Source organism: Loxodonta africana, chromosome 19, assembly GCF_030014295.1.
Source record: "Loxodonta africana isolate mLoxAfr1 chromosome 19, mLoxAfr1.hap2, whole genome shotgun sequence".
Taxonomy (NCBI): Eukaryota; Metazoa; Chordata; class Mammalia; order Proboscidea; family Elephantidae; genus Loxodonta; species Loxodonta africana.
In genome coordinates, this window is record NC_087360.1 from 6,471,903 (window position 1) to 6,484,834 (window position 12,932).

At 47.6% G+C, this 12,932-nt stretch overlaps 1 protein-coding gene across 2 annotated transcripts in view; it reads right to left on the reverse strand.

The window, feature by feature from the left end:
- Positions 1-12,932, reverse strand: part of DNAH10 (dynein axonemal heavy chain 10) — a 141,097-nt gene that overhangs the window by 10,565 nt on the left and 117,600 nt on the right. For both annotated transcript variants that reach the window (XM_010599807.3, XM_064272098.1), the window contains 8 exons: positions 11,063-11,284; positions 10,663-10,810; positions 8,665-8,944; positions 7,700-7,929; positions 5,476-5,749; positions 1,684-1,788; positions 936-1,090; positions 261-415 (listed from right to left, as the gene is read on the reverse strand). In XM_010599807.3, the coding sequence (XP_010598109.2) occupies positions 261-415; positions 936-1,090; positions 1,684-1,788; positions 5,476-5,749; positions 7,700-7,929; positions 8,665-8,944; positions 10,663-10,810; positions 11,063-11,284 (1,569 nt within the window). The remainder of the gene's footprint in view (positions 1-260; positions 416-935; positions 1,091-1,683; positions 1,789-5,475; positions 5,750-7,699; positions 7,930-8,664; positions 8,945-10,662; positions 10,811-11,062; positions 11,285-12,932) is intronic.

The following is a 12,932-nucleotide window of genomic DNA, read 5'->3' on the forward strand; positions in this document are numbered from 1 at the left end:
ATGTGGAAATATTTTAATATATTGAATTAATTTCACCTGTTTCCTTTTTTAAATGTGGCTACTGGGAAATCTGAAATTACAAATGTGGACCACATTGTATTTCGCATGGGTGGGGCTGGTCTAGAGTGGTTATCAGATACGGCAGGCCTGGGACACCTGTCTCGGGAGCCGGCCAACCACGAACATCTGTGAGTCCAGGTGGGGTGGTGTGAGAGTCCCTCCCACAGAAACCGCCAAACGAACACAAACGAGTCACTCACTTCTCTCCCATTGTCACAGTCACGTAGTCAGTCACTGCCCGATACACCCGATCCACACGGAAACAGCGCAGAAGGAGCAATTTCTGGAAAGGGGTGATGTGCTTATCGTAATCCAAGGGGAATGGAAACTGCTCCAGCGAGTCCAGGTCATACCACTGCGGAAAGCAAAGAACACTTACTGGGGCATCTGTTTGGGAATGATGTTGGCTCCAGGCTTATGGGACGCTCCCAAAGGCCACTGTAAAGCAATGAGAATCTACGGAAGTATGAACCCTGAAGGCTACTTCTGGTTGGATCTGTCATTTTCTACCCCCAAGATGATGAACTTCAAGAAGAGAAGGAGTCTTATTCACTGTTGAGGCCCCTGTGCCCACCAAAGGTCACGGTGCATGGTAGATGCTCAGTAAGTATTTTTTAGATCGATGGAGAGATAAATGGATGGATGGACAGATGGATGGATGGACAGATGGACAGATGGTTGGCTCTCCCACACAGCTGGCTGAACTAGATAAAGGGGAATTACATCCGGGGAGTTAGAAGCCACTGATTACACTCTGAATGAGTTACTCAAATGACTATGTTCTCATTCGCAGGGGTTTAAGCCAAAGTTCAAGTCTGGAGATTGCTGTGGAATAGGGAAAGGGAGGAGGAAAAAGAGAACAAGCTAGAGCTCACATCCTGCCAGACAGCCTGGTGTTTCTCAACATCATCAGGAAGATTCCCGAAGTCAGGTGAGAATACTTCTGATAGAAGAATGATATCTTCCCATCCCTGGTCGGACAGCCAGGTGCAGGGCTTTTTTCGTTTGCTTTTCTCCAGGGAAATGTTTCCTAGTCACAGAGAAGGAGTAGACAACCATTGTGCTGCTGACCCCAGGACATGCGGAAGAGTAAGCTGCTCATTACTCTGTCTCTCACTCAGGGGAACGTCCCCTCCCCAAGAAAGAGACTGGGGACAGGAGGAGAAATGGGTTTCTCCTTGTCACTGCCATTGGCTCCAACCAGGCAGCTTGGGGTAGCTTCCAACCTCACGGCGGCCTTAGGCAGAGGCAGGTTGCTCTAAGTCAAACTGGATTCATTCCTGAAACTGGATTCGTCAACTGAAAACCAAAACCCATTGCCATTTAGTCGATTCTGACTCACAGCAACCCTGTAGGACAGAGTAGAACTGTCCCATAGAATTTCTAAGGCCGTAATCTTTACAGAAGCAGACTGTCCCATCTCTCTCCCGGGAAGCAGCTGGTGGGTTCAAACCACTGACCATTCAGTTAGTAGCCAAGCTTTAACCACTAAAGCGGTGCCCTTGGAAGCCAAATTGTAAGGAAAAATTGCATTGACACTGTTTGTTTCAACGAACAAATTTATACACGTATGTAATGTGGGTCAAGGAAGTTGGGAAAAAGGAAACAAGGCAAATCCATTACCTTTTAAGAAGAAATCTAACTCTTCTTGGGGCACTCTCCCTTCTGCTTGCTCTATCTTGATGGTCATGTTGAAAGAGAAGAGTAACTTGTGCTTCTCAAACAGCCCTGCCGGGAAGCATCAGATGGGTAGTGATTAAAAAGTATGTATATACACACATTCACTTAGCAAACTAACTTTCTTCTGCACAAAATGCTGCCATTAGAGAAAAATGAACTAAAACACCCAAATGGCATGGCTGCATTTAGTCCTCTTGCATTTGACGTCAACGAGCGTGAAACATGGGCTCATTCGAATGGTCCTGCCCAACGGTGCTGTCTGCAGTGACTCTCACTCATCAGCATCTGAAATGGCATTTCTGCACACTGTGCTGACCACACGCCCCCAGAAGGAGAGTGGGGCCAGAGGGCAAGTGGAGGACAGGATGTTAGAGGTCTAGCGCCGCCGCCTACTCAATGAAGACCTGGTCGTCTGCTGGCCTCAAAGTGCAAGTCTGCTGAGAAAGTCTAGAGCAGGTGTGGGCAAACTTTCTGTAAAGGGCCAAATGATAAATACTTTCGGCTTTGCAGGCTAGATGGTCTCTGTCATAACTATTCAACTCTGCTTTTGTCACATGAAAACTGCCACAGACAATATGTATACAAGTGGGTGTGGCCAAGTTCCAATAAAACTTTATTTACAAAAGCAAGGCAGGCAGCGGGCCAGATTTTGGCCTGCTGGCCGTCATTTGGCAATGCCTGTTGTAGAGTGAACACACACAGGCAACGACTCTATTGATAAGAACCACAGCCACACCCATTGCCATTGAGTTGGTTCTGACTCATAGAGACGCTGTAGGGCAGCGTGGAACTGCCCCATAGGGTATCCGAGGCTGTAACCTTTATGGAAACAGACTGCCACATCTTTCTCCCTCAGAGCAGCTGGTGGGTTCAAACCGCGGACGTTTAGGTTAGCAGCTGAGCACTTAACCACTGTGCCACCAGGGCTCCTTGACTCTACTGATCCAAACAAAACCAAACTCGACGCTGTTGAGTCAATCCCGACTCACAGCAACCCTACAGGACAGAGTAAAACTGCTCCAGAGTGTTTCCAAGGCTTTGATCTTTATGGAAGCAGACTTCCTCCCGAGGAGCCTCTGGTGGGTTTGAACTGCCAACCTTTTGGTTAGCAGCCGAGCAGTTTAACTACCATGCCAGCAAATGCTAGAGTTCCCTATTTTACATAAGAAAAGGACTCCTGGAAAAAAAAGTGAACTCAGAATTTTGTGAACTGCATTCTACTTTACACGTGTTAGCAAGGCTGGCTACTTAGGTGAACCTTACAGGAACAGTGGCCCTCAAGCTTCTGCTTGCCCCAACCTGCACTCTGTGAATCACTGACATCAGCGCATTTACAGAAAAGAGGACTGGGGTGGAGGGCCATGGACCTCTACCTTCTAAGGGTCAGTGATACAGGATTCTAGTTAAAAATGGCAGTTCTCAGTTTATTTCAACCCCTTTCCAAAACCCACTAAAATGACAGAGGCTTTTTTTTTTAAAGGTACAGACTCCAAAATTGGAGAGGATAAAATAGCAGCAAAATTTTGGAAGTGAAGGACAGACGTACAAGTGACAGCCAGTGCAGCAGAGCTGAGAAGCTGGATCCCAACTGCGCAGGAGACAGAGCTGAGAAGGTGAGAAACTGGCAGCACTGGGTACCTCGGAAGAGGGGTGAATACGGGCTGAGAACAGGAAGATGGGGGACAATTTGTTCAAGAAACGGATCCCAGGTCACCTCTCACACTCTATAATGCTAGGCAACGGCTCCCCACCCCTAAAGTAACTTTCAAGAGGATAAAATAGAAGGTCTGTAAATATGGGGACACCAGGAATAGCTGAGGTGGAACCATACAGAAATATGGCACTAAGGGAAAGCTTCCATGGCGAATGTTGAGGTCACCGGCTTTCTTTTCTCACACAGTTCCCAGAGTGCTGGCAGCCAAGACGACAGCCTCCTTGAAGAGGTTGGAAGACTTCTCCAGCGAAGCTTACTAACTACCCCATGAGGAAAGAACTACAGATACTGAGATTAGGGGTTCCCAGCGAGACAGCCAGCCAGATCACCTGGAGATCCTGACCAGTCCAATCCAAGTACAGAATTTCCCAAGGAGCTTTTTGGTCTCATTCTTAAATGTGAATAGGCATCCAAGGATCACCAGAAATCTGAGGAGAGCCTTCAGTTGAAATACGGTGAATAAAAATGATTGGAAATAGACTTTTCCATGTAAGAAAACTTTAGAAAACTATCGTAAAAATTGGCCGTGTGCTATCAACTCATAGTAATGGTTACGCAACTTAGTTACTTTAACTGATATCAATAAGTTGTACACCAGCAGGATAGGGTGAATTGATAGAGTGTTATATATAATTTTACAAAAAGAAAAAAAAAGCAGCCAAAACTAAAAACCTGACCATCTCATGAAATTAATTTGCTTGTTTCAAAGGTTTAGGGCCATGGTTTCATGAGTCTATCCAATTAACTGGCCTAATGTTATCTTGGAAACCCTGGTGGCATAGTGGTTAAGTGCTATGGCTGCTGACCAAGAGGCTGCAGTTCAAATCCGCCAGGTGCTCCTTGAAAACTCTATGGGGCAGTTCTGCTCTGCCCTATAGGGTCGCTATGAGTCGGAATTGACTCGACGGCAGTGGGTTTAGTGGGAATGTTATCTTTGGAAACCCTGGTGGCATAGTGGTTAAGTGCTACAGCTGCTAGCCAAAGGGTTGGCAGTTCAAATCCACCAGGCGCTCCTTGGAAACTCTATGGGACAGTTCTACTCTGTCCTATAGGGTTGCTATGAGTTGGAATCGACTTGAGGGCACTGGGTGGGTAATGTTATCTTAGAGTCTCTGTTCTACCTCCTAGTTCAGTGAGTAGTGGCTGGGGCCCATTAGAGCTTCCTAGCAACCACCCAAGATACAACAATTGGTCTCTATTTGCCTGGAGCAAGACAGGAAGAAGAAGACCCAGGAATCAGAGAAGGAAATGGACTGTAGGCATGAACTACTTACCTCCTCTGCCACAAGACCAGAAGAAATGGATGGTGCCCAGCTACCATTACTGAGCATTTTGATCAACGACCCAATAAATGGATCCTGATCAAAAGGAGGAAAAATGTGGAACAGAACTTCCATTTGTTACAGAAGCCAGATTTACTGGATACACTGAGACTGGAGGAACCCCCGAGTCTATTGCCTGGAAACAATTTTTAAACCTTGAACCAAAATTACCCCATAAAGTCATTTTTAAACTAAACAACAATTTAGCTCAATTAATAAAGAATATTCGACTTGAGCAGTGTGCTCTTTTAAAGAATTATCTATATGAGACCAGACAGACAGCAGTGACCCTAAGGCACAGATGAGGTCCTTAAGGGGCAGAGTCTAGGTTAACAGTAGTGAAACAATATGGGTAGAGATGGTGGGAATGGCGACACAATGTGAATTATGAAACCTTTGTCATTGAACTGCACATGTAAAAACTACTCAGTGAATGTATGTTTTGTTGTGTATACTTTCTCCAAAAAAAAAAAAATTTTTTTTCTGAGAGCTAAGAGAAATTACTCTACCTATGAAACAAGAACGGAAAGATATTTTTAAAAAATGAATGTCAACAGGAAAAGAATTTTCTGAAATTAAAAATGTGGTAGTAGAAATAAATGACTCAATAGAAGAATTGGAAGATAAACTTTTCTGTGAAACAGAACGTACCCACAGAACTAGGCGCATGGGCCCAAATCAGCGTGAAGAGGTTCTCACCTGTACACCCATAGTTATAGATGTTGAAGGTCAGTGTGTCCATGATGTTCCTTAACCGCTTCATGAGAATGGAATCAGGCAAGGACTTCTTCAGTGACAACCCAAAGACCTCTAGGAAGGCGATCAGGGAGTACTGGTACATGGAGTTGACCAGGGCCATCTCAGACAGGACAAAGAAAAGGATAGCTCCCCTCCTGGCGGCCGGCCGGTAGCCGTCTCGCAGCCTGTCAATGTCCAGAGCCGTCTTCTCCGCCAGCTTGAGCTTCTCTGACACCTAGAGCAAAGGCGAAAGTCACAAAACAATCCGTTCTACGTAAAAGGTACTGCCAGATGGAAATAAGGATGGCTCGTGAAATGAACAGGAAAGTGAGAAGAGGATGGGATGGGAGGCAGCCAAGAAATCTGTGTGATGCTCAAAGGGGTCTGAAAGCACCTGGGACCGGATGGGGCGAAAAGCAGAGACCCTCTTGGGGGATATGGTGGAAATTTGTGGCTTGACTCCTGGTATGGGTTGAACTGTGTCCCCGTGGAAATTTGTGGCTTGACTCCTGGTATGGGTTGAACTGTGTTCCCCAAAAAGATATGCTGAAGTCCTAACCCCTGTACCTGTGAATGTGACCTTGTTTGGAAATAGGGTCTCTGAAGATGTAAGCAGTGAAGTTAGCATAAGGTCACACTGTAGTAGGGTGGGTCCTAAGCCAATTGAGTGGTGTCCTTATAAAAGAGGAAAGAGACAAAGAGAGACACACAGCAGACAGACCACCACAACAGAGGAAGATGTAGCCACAAGCCAAGGAATGCCAAGGAACAAGTGGAGCCACCAGAAGCTGGGAGAGACAAGAACTCATCCTCCCCTAGAACCTTCAGAGGGAGCATGGCTCTGCAGACACCCTGAATTCAAACTTCTGGCCTCCAGAAATGACAGACAATAAATTTCTGTTATTAAAAGCCACCTAACCCACTAAAAAAAACCACTGCCATCGAGTCGATTCCGACTCATAGCAACCCTATAGGGCAGAGTAGAACTGCCCTGTAGAGTTTCCAAGGAGCACCTTGTGGATTCGAACCGCCAACCTCTTAGCTAACAGCTGTAGCACTTAACCACTACGCCACCAGGGTTTCCAAAAGCCACCTAGTTTGTGGTATTTCATTATGGCAGCCCAGGAGACTAAGACAACTCCCCTGCAACCATGCCCCCTTCTTCTAGAACAGTCTTGATTGTTACTTGGAGACTCCAACTTCCCCCATTCATTCCTTACATGGGTTTCGACCCAACTCCAGGAGAGGTGCATGTGACCCAGGCCCAGCCAATCAGCACAGCATCCCAGGCCGTGGGAACTGGTTTGGGGTGGGCATAGGACTTAAGGGACTCTCAGGACCTTCATGATTTCTCACTCTCCCCCTTTGGACTTGAACCTGAGAGGAAATGAGGCCAGAGCCCTCTTGTGACCATGAGAGCCTGGCTCCATGGGAAAGCTGAGAATGGAGCCAACCCAGCAGACAGACAGCCCAGAAACGGAGAGAAACTAAGTCCTGATGCTGTATGTGCTTAATGGCTACAGAGTTCCTAGCTCAGATGATGAAAAAATCTCGGGAGCAGATAGAATAGATGCATTGTGAATGTAACTAATGCCACTGAACTGTGTACTTAAAAATGGTTAAAATGGCAAATTTTATGTTTTTTATATATGTATGTATTTCACTATGGAAACCCTGGTGGTGTAGTGGTTAAGTGCTACGGCTGCTAACCAAAGAGTCAGCAGTTCAAATCCGCCAGGTGCTCCTTGGAAACTCTATGGGGCAGCTCTACTCTGTCGTATAGGGTCGCTATGAGTCGGAATTGACTCGACGGCACTGGGTTTGGTTTGTTTTTTTTTTATTTCACTATGATTTAAAAAAAAAAAGTAGTCATTTGGAAAGCTTGTGTCCACGGGGACCCCAGGCTGTGGATGCTCTACCTGGTCACTTTCATGTTCATGCCTGTCACAATGGGACCCAGCTCAGGTGGCAGATGGAAAATCCACAGAACATACCAGGATCCAAGTGCTCCTAAACCCAGCCAGGCTCTGGAGGCCAAGAGTCCAGCCCCAGAACCAGCATTGTACTCCAACATCAAAGCTGGTGTCTCCAGTGACAGCGGATGACGAAGAGGTCACTGTCCTAGGCCCAGAATGATCATACATGCAGCGCAAGCATGGCTGCCCCACCCCGTTTCCACTTATACCTCTGTAGCCTTGGACTTGGTCTCCTCCAGAGTTTGCACCAGCTCAACGTTGTCCAACATATTCCCCGTGGAGGTGGCCAGTTCCCGAAGGAGGGAGTCTTCCAAATCCTTCAGCAGGTTCTTGTTCTCACTTGTCTCCTGGATGAGGTGTTCCCTCTGCTCTTCCAGCTCTCTCCTCTCATAGGCAACCAGCACGCTCAGCAGCTGGTCTTCAAGGCCTTTCAGTGTAACTGTGGGGTGGGAGGAGGAAGTGAGGAGAGACCCTCACTGCCGTATCCCCACGACACAATGGATGCTGTGTCCCGTGACCTACACAGCTGTGACCGGGACAAGCCTAGGGTGTGTCTAAACCAGATTTGAGAAGCACAAGAATTGACACCCCTACAAAAATCACCCTAAAGCAGCAAAGTGAAAAATATCAGATGAGATGGAGATATTGCTGTAAGTGTGGTAGACAAAAAGAGCAAAGACACACGTACTAGAGTACAATCCAGGGTCCGAGGCTCCCACATGTTGGTGGGCCCTAGTTTAAAATACACCCAAACACTAATGAGCCTATTTAAGCAGCTGTATGACAACCCTAAAAAATGGCATTTAATTTCTATCAGAACTCAATTGAGAGGAAGGGGAAAAATACAAATCACGACATAAATTTAAATACCCAAAAATTGAATCATTTCCTGGCCCAGCAGACAGAGGTCTCACCCCATTCCAAGGGGATCCACAAGCCCATGGTCAGCACAGACTCAATGTGTCTCAAAACATGCAGCCCACTGCATCCCAAAGGGCGCCTGAACCTTCCAGGTTTTTGCTTAATTGTTAGGAGCTGAACATTTCAGATGTGACTATGAGAGAATGACCGGTGCTCCCTGGATGAAATGATGTCCCGTGGAAGCCTCCATCTTGCATTGTGGTTTCTGTGGTTAACTACCTTCATTTGCAACTGGGGTTCTATACATTCTTACCAGTGTAATTGATCACCATTGCTTTCCCAAACACCGACGGGGTATATCTGGGATTGGCCAGCTTGGTGTTGAGATACAGTCTGAAATTTGAGTCATAGTCAACTTCCTTGTCTCCAAGTATGATAAACTGCCGTCCTTGGGAGACTTTTATGTTCTTTTCTAGGACGTTATCAATAACAGGATCAATATACTCATCGACATCATGGAACAGGAAAGGGGTCCCATACTTTATGGACATTTCCAGCTGCTTTAGAAAGTCAGGGTCATTAAAGGAGGCAACCTGTAAAAGAGGGGAAGCAGGTGCTAGAAGTCAGCATACTTAACTGTGCCCTTGACAAATTCAAAGGAACAATGCTTTGGAAGCAGAAAGTCAGCATGTCATGGCCTTGAAGGGAGCCCAAGGGGGAAAATGATAGGGAGAGAAGCAAGGTGTATAACCCACATAAACCCAGAAACCCATGAGGTTCAGGCTCACAGCAGCATCTCATTCCAAAAGCATAGCTAAGTAGCCCAAGTAATTACAAACGAATTTCATTCTTTACTCACATCTCTTAGAAGATCTCAAATGGGATCCAAATACAGAATTCCCAAAAATTATTGTTTTAATCCCCCCCTTTTTTTTCCACTTCCCTCATACCTCATGGCTGATCCAACATCTCTTTCCTCAAAACTTGAAAAAATGCTTCCTCTATCTCCAGCTTCTGAGGCGTCTCTTCTTCTCCAACCCCCTTCTTCCAGCACTTCATGATAGTGATTTACTTATTAACCTCTCTCCCCATAAGCCAGAATCCTCCCTTTTAAGAGATGATGTAGGAGTAGGACTGGGGGGCTAGGAGTGGACTGGCAATCTCAGAAGTCTCTGGCAGGCTTAGGGAAGGGGGAATTCTCTCTACACTCCTGTGATAATAATACTGTCTGACCCACTTCAGCTATACGTGAATTTTAGAGGGAGAAATTCCCCAACCACGGAGCTCAAATGGGTTCCCCCCACAAGCAGCACATCAATACCTGGAAGCAAGGACTAGAAAAAAAGGGAAGGTTAGAACTGAAAATCGCTAACCTGTTCGTTAGTTCACCAAAAACGTGACCAAGCCCCAGCAATTCCAGTCCTAGGTATGTACCCAAAAGAAATGAAAATATATGTGCACGCAAAAACGTGGACACCAACGTTCACAGCAGCATTACTCACAATAGCCTAAAAGTGGAAGCCACCCAAATGTCCATCTGCTGTTGAACGGATACACGAAACGTGGCGTATGCCCACCACGGACTACGATTCAGCTATGAAAAGGAACGAGGCTCTGATCCATGCTACAACATGGATGAACCTTGAAAACATACGAAGTGCAAGAAGCCAGTCACAAAAGACCACATACTGTATGATTCCATTTCCGTGAAATGTCCAAGACAGGCAAACACCGAGAGACAGAAAGTAGATCAGTGGTTGCCAGGGGCCAGGGGTGGGGAAATGAGCGTGACTGCTAACAGGTGTGGGGTTTCTCTATGAGGTGATGAAAATGTCCTAAAATTCATCGCGGTGATGGTTGCATAACTCTGTGAATGTACTAAAAACCGTTCAAGTGTATGCTTTAAATGCGTGAATCATACGGATGGTATGTGAATTATATCTCAGTCAAGTTGTTAACCGCCCCGCAAAACAAATAAAACACAGTGATTGAGCATCTATCGCCCCCAAGCCCTGAACTGGGTGGAGGGGGCACAAAGATGAGAAAACCACGATCTTTGCCTTCAAGCTGCTTACAGCCGAGAGAGGCTGCCCTGGTAAAGAGGAGAACAGCGCACAGTGCTCATGGCACCCAGGAGGCCCCGCGGGGCTGGCGGGCAGAGGAGGGTGGGGGGCTCAGCTTGGGGCTCAGGGTTGGCATTTCAGCTCGACCTCCCTGGTGGCACAGGGCTGCCAGGCAGTGGGGGCTTCGCCTGAAGTTCTGCTCTGAGAAGGGGCAGTGCGGCAGAGGGGACTGCGGGGGTGGGCCATACCCGCAGGTTGTTCTTCTCCTCTTTCCTCTTGATCCAGTTGAGAGCCTGCTGCTGGGGGTCGATGCACAGGGGGAAGCGGCTGGCCCTGGTGGTGAGGATACCGTTCTGGACGGAGAGCTCGTCAGGCGGCAGCCCCTGGGAGCCCCACCTGGAAGAGACAGCGGTGGTGACCCGGGGCAGAGGGCAGCGGGATCCGTCTGCAGGGACCATCCACCAGCCCCAGGCTGCAGACACTGGCAGCTCACCCTGCCACTTCTGTGCAGTTGAGTCAGCTGGACTCCTGGCTGTGGCCAGGCCATCACCCTCCCACCACTTCCTGCCCTGAGCCAGAGTGACATCACATGGACCTCACCCTAAGGTCCCTCCCTCCCCCGTCCTCCTGGCTCGGGGCAGCACACACCTGCTAATCTCAACATCATCTGTGAGCAAGTTCTCTAATCTAAAAGGCTGGCTCAAGGGAATCCCTCGCTCCAGGATATCATTTTGCCAAACTTGATTGACCATCTGGTCCCGGAACTCCCAGGTAAAGGCTCCTTCGTAACTGAGGAAAGCCGCGCACAGTAAGCAGTCTCCTAGTAACTTCACTCGGCGATGCATCAGCTCATCCAGGTCGTTCAGCCACCTGCCAGGGGAGTAGTGGGGCTGCAGTCAGCCGTTACCTTCCGGCCACCACCCACGGGGTGTTATAGAAGGACCAGCTTGCAGCATTGCCAGTGGGGTACCTGCCCCAAATCTGGCCAGTTCACCCTAGTGAACGTGATGTTTTGTATGACTTTGTCCCCCTCCAGAGCTCAGGCGAACTTAGCATCCAGCGACCAGCCCACCAGTTGCCGCTGACTCGTCCCAGCTCATGGAGACCCTGTGTCCTCAGAGCGGAACTGTGCTCCGCGGTGCTCCAACGGCTGTGGTTTTCAGAAGTACATCACTGGGACTTCCTTCCAAGACACCTTTGGATAGAACCTAATCTCCAACCTTTCGGTTAGCAGTGAAGCACTTCACCATTAGCAGCCCAGGGGTTCCATTTAGCAGGGGCCCAATAAATGTCCACGGAATGCATTTGGTCCCAATGCTATTTCTTGAGTAGTAACGACATTGCTCCCAAACACTGAATGAGAGGTGTACGTAAATACGCCGATCAGAGCAGCTCAGCACCAGAGCTAACAAGCTCTGCCCTCTGTGGTGGCAGAAGTCACCAAGATAAAAGAAAGCAATGTGTCATTAGCCTCTCCTGGGATATGCCTAAAGTCTACTACTCTTAGAACGATTGAAAATCATCTGTGTCCCCCACATCAGCTTCACAGATGCCGGATTAGAAACCACTGTCCCAGCCAGTGGACTAGCTATGCCCACTGGGTTTACTTAGCATCAGACAGCCCCACCCACATGGGACTGAAGCCCAGGACCCAATAAGCCACCAGGGGCCTGAGGAGGCACCGTCCAGCTACAGACTCTTCCGGAACAGACTCAGGGGTCAGAGGTCACCAAGAGGTCAACATTTCCAGGGCCTAGGGTGCCTGCCATGGGCCACTGGTTTCTCCTTGTCTCCACAGCTGTGCTGCCTCCTTACCCCTTAGTAACTACTAAAACAATACTCAGTACCTGATGGAAGCAGAATTTACAAAATGACCATTAGCCATGTTAGATACGGTAGTAGTAAAACAACAACTTTCCACATGGTTCTTGGATAAAAAGGCAACACAGAATAAAGAATCAACACGGCAATAATTCCATTTATGACATTCATGTACAAACAACAAAGATACACTTAGAACTGCAGTAAAGTCTTATCATTCATAGTCACTGTGGTCTATGAAGTCACCACAAACACCGCTGTTGCCAGTACTGAACAACTGCTTCTAAGGCAACACCGCCTTAGGCTTCTGCAAGCCTCTGGTTACATTTTCATCAACTAATCAATACACGGAGCCCTGGTGGAGCATGGTTAAGAGCTACGGTGAGCTACGGCAGCTAACCAAAGGGCCGACAGTTCAAATCCACCAGCCGCTCCTTGGAAGCCCTCTTATTTTATGGGCATGTTTGATGACACTATTTATTATGGTTTGTTCATTAACACTGAACTCAAGGCCAAAAGCACTAAACCTCACGCCTGAACGCAGCTGATCTAACGGCTCTTCCCTGTAAGGTACATCAGAGTCTTCTTGTGTTTAGGGACACCAGGCAGCACCTCAGCACACGTTGGGGCCATTTCAAGTAGTGAAATCAGCAACCCAAAGCACAAAAATGTGAAAAACGTGGCATTAAATAGACTG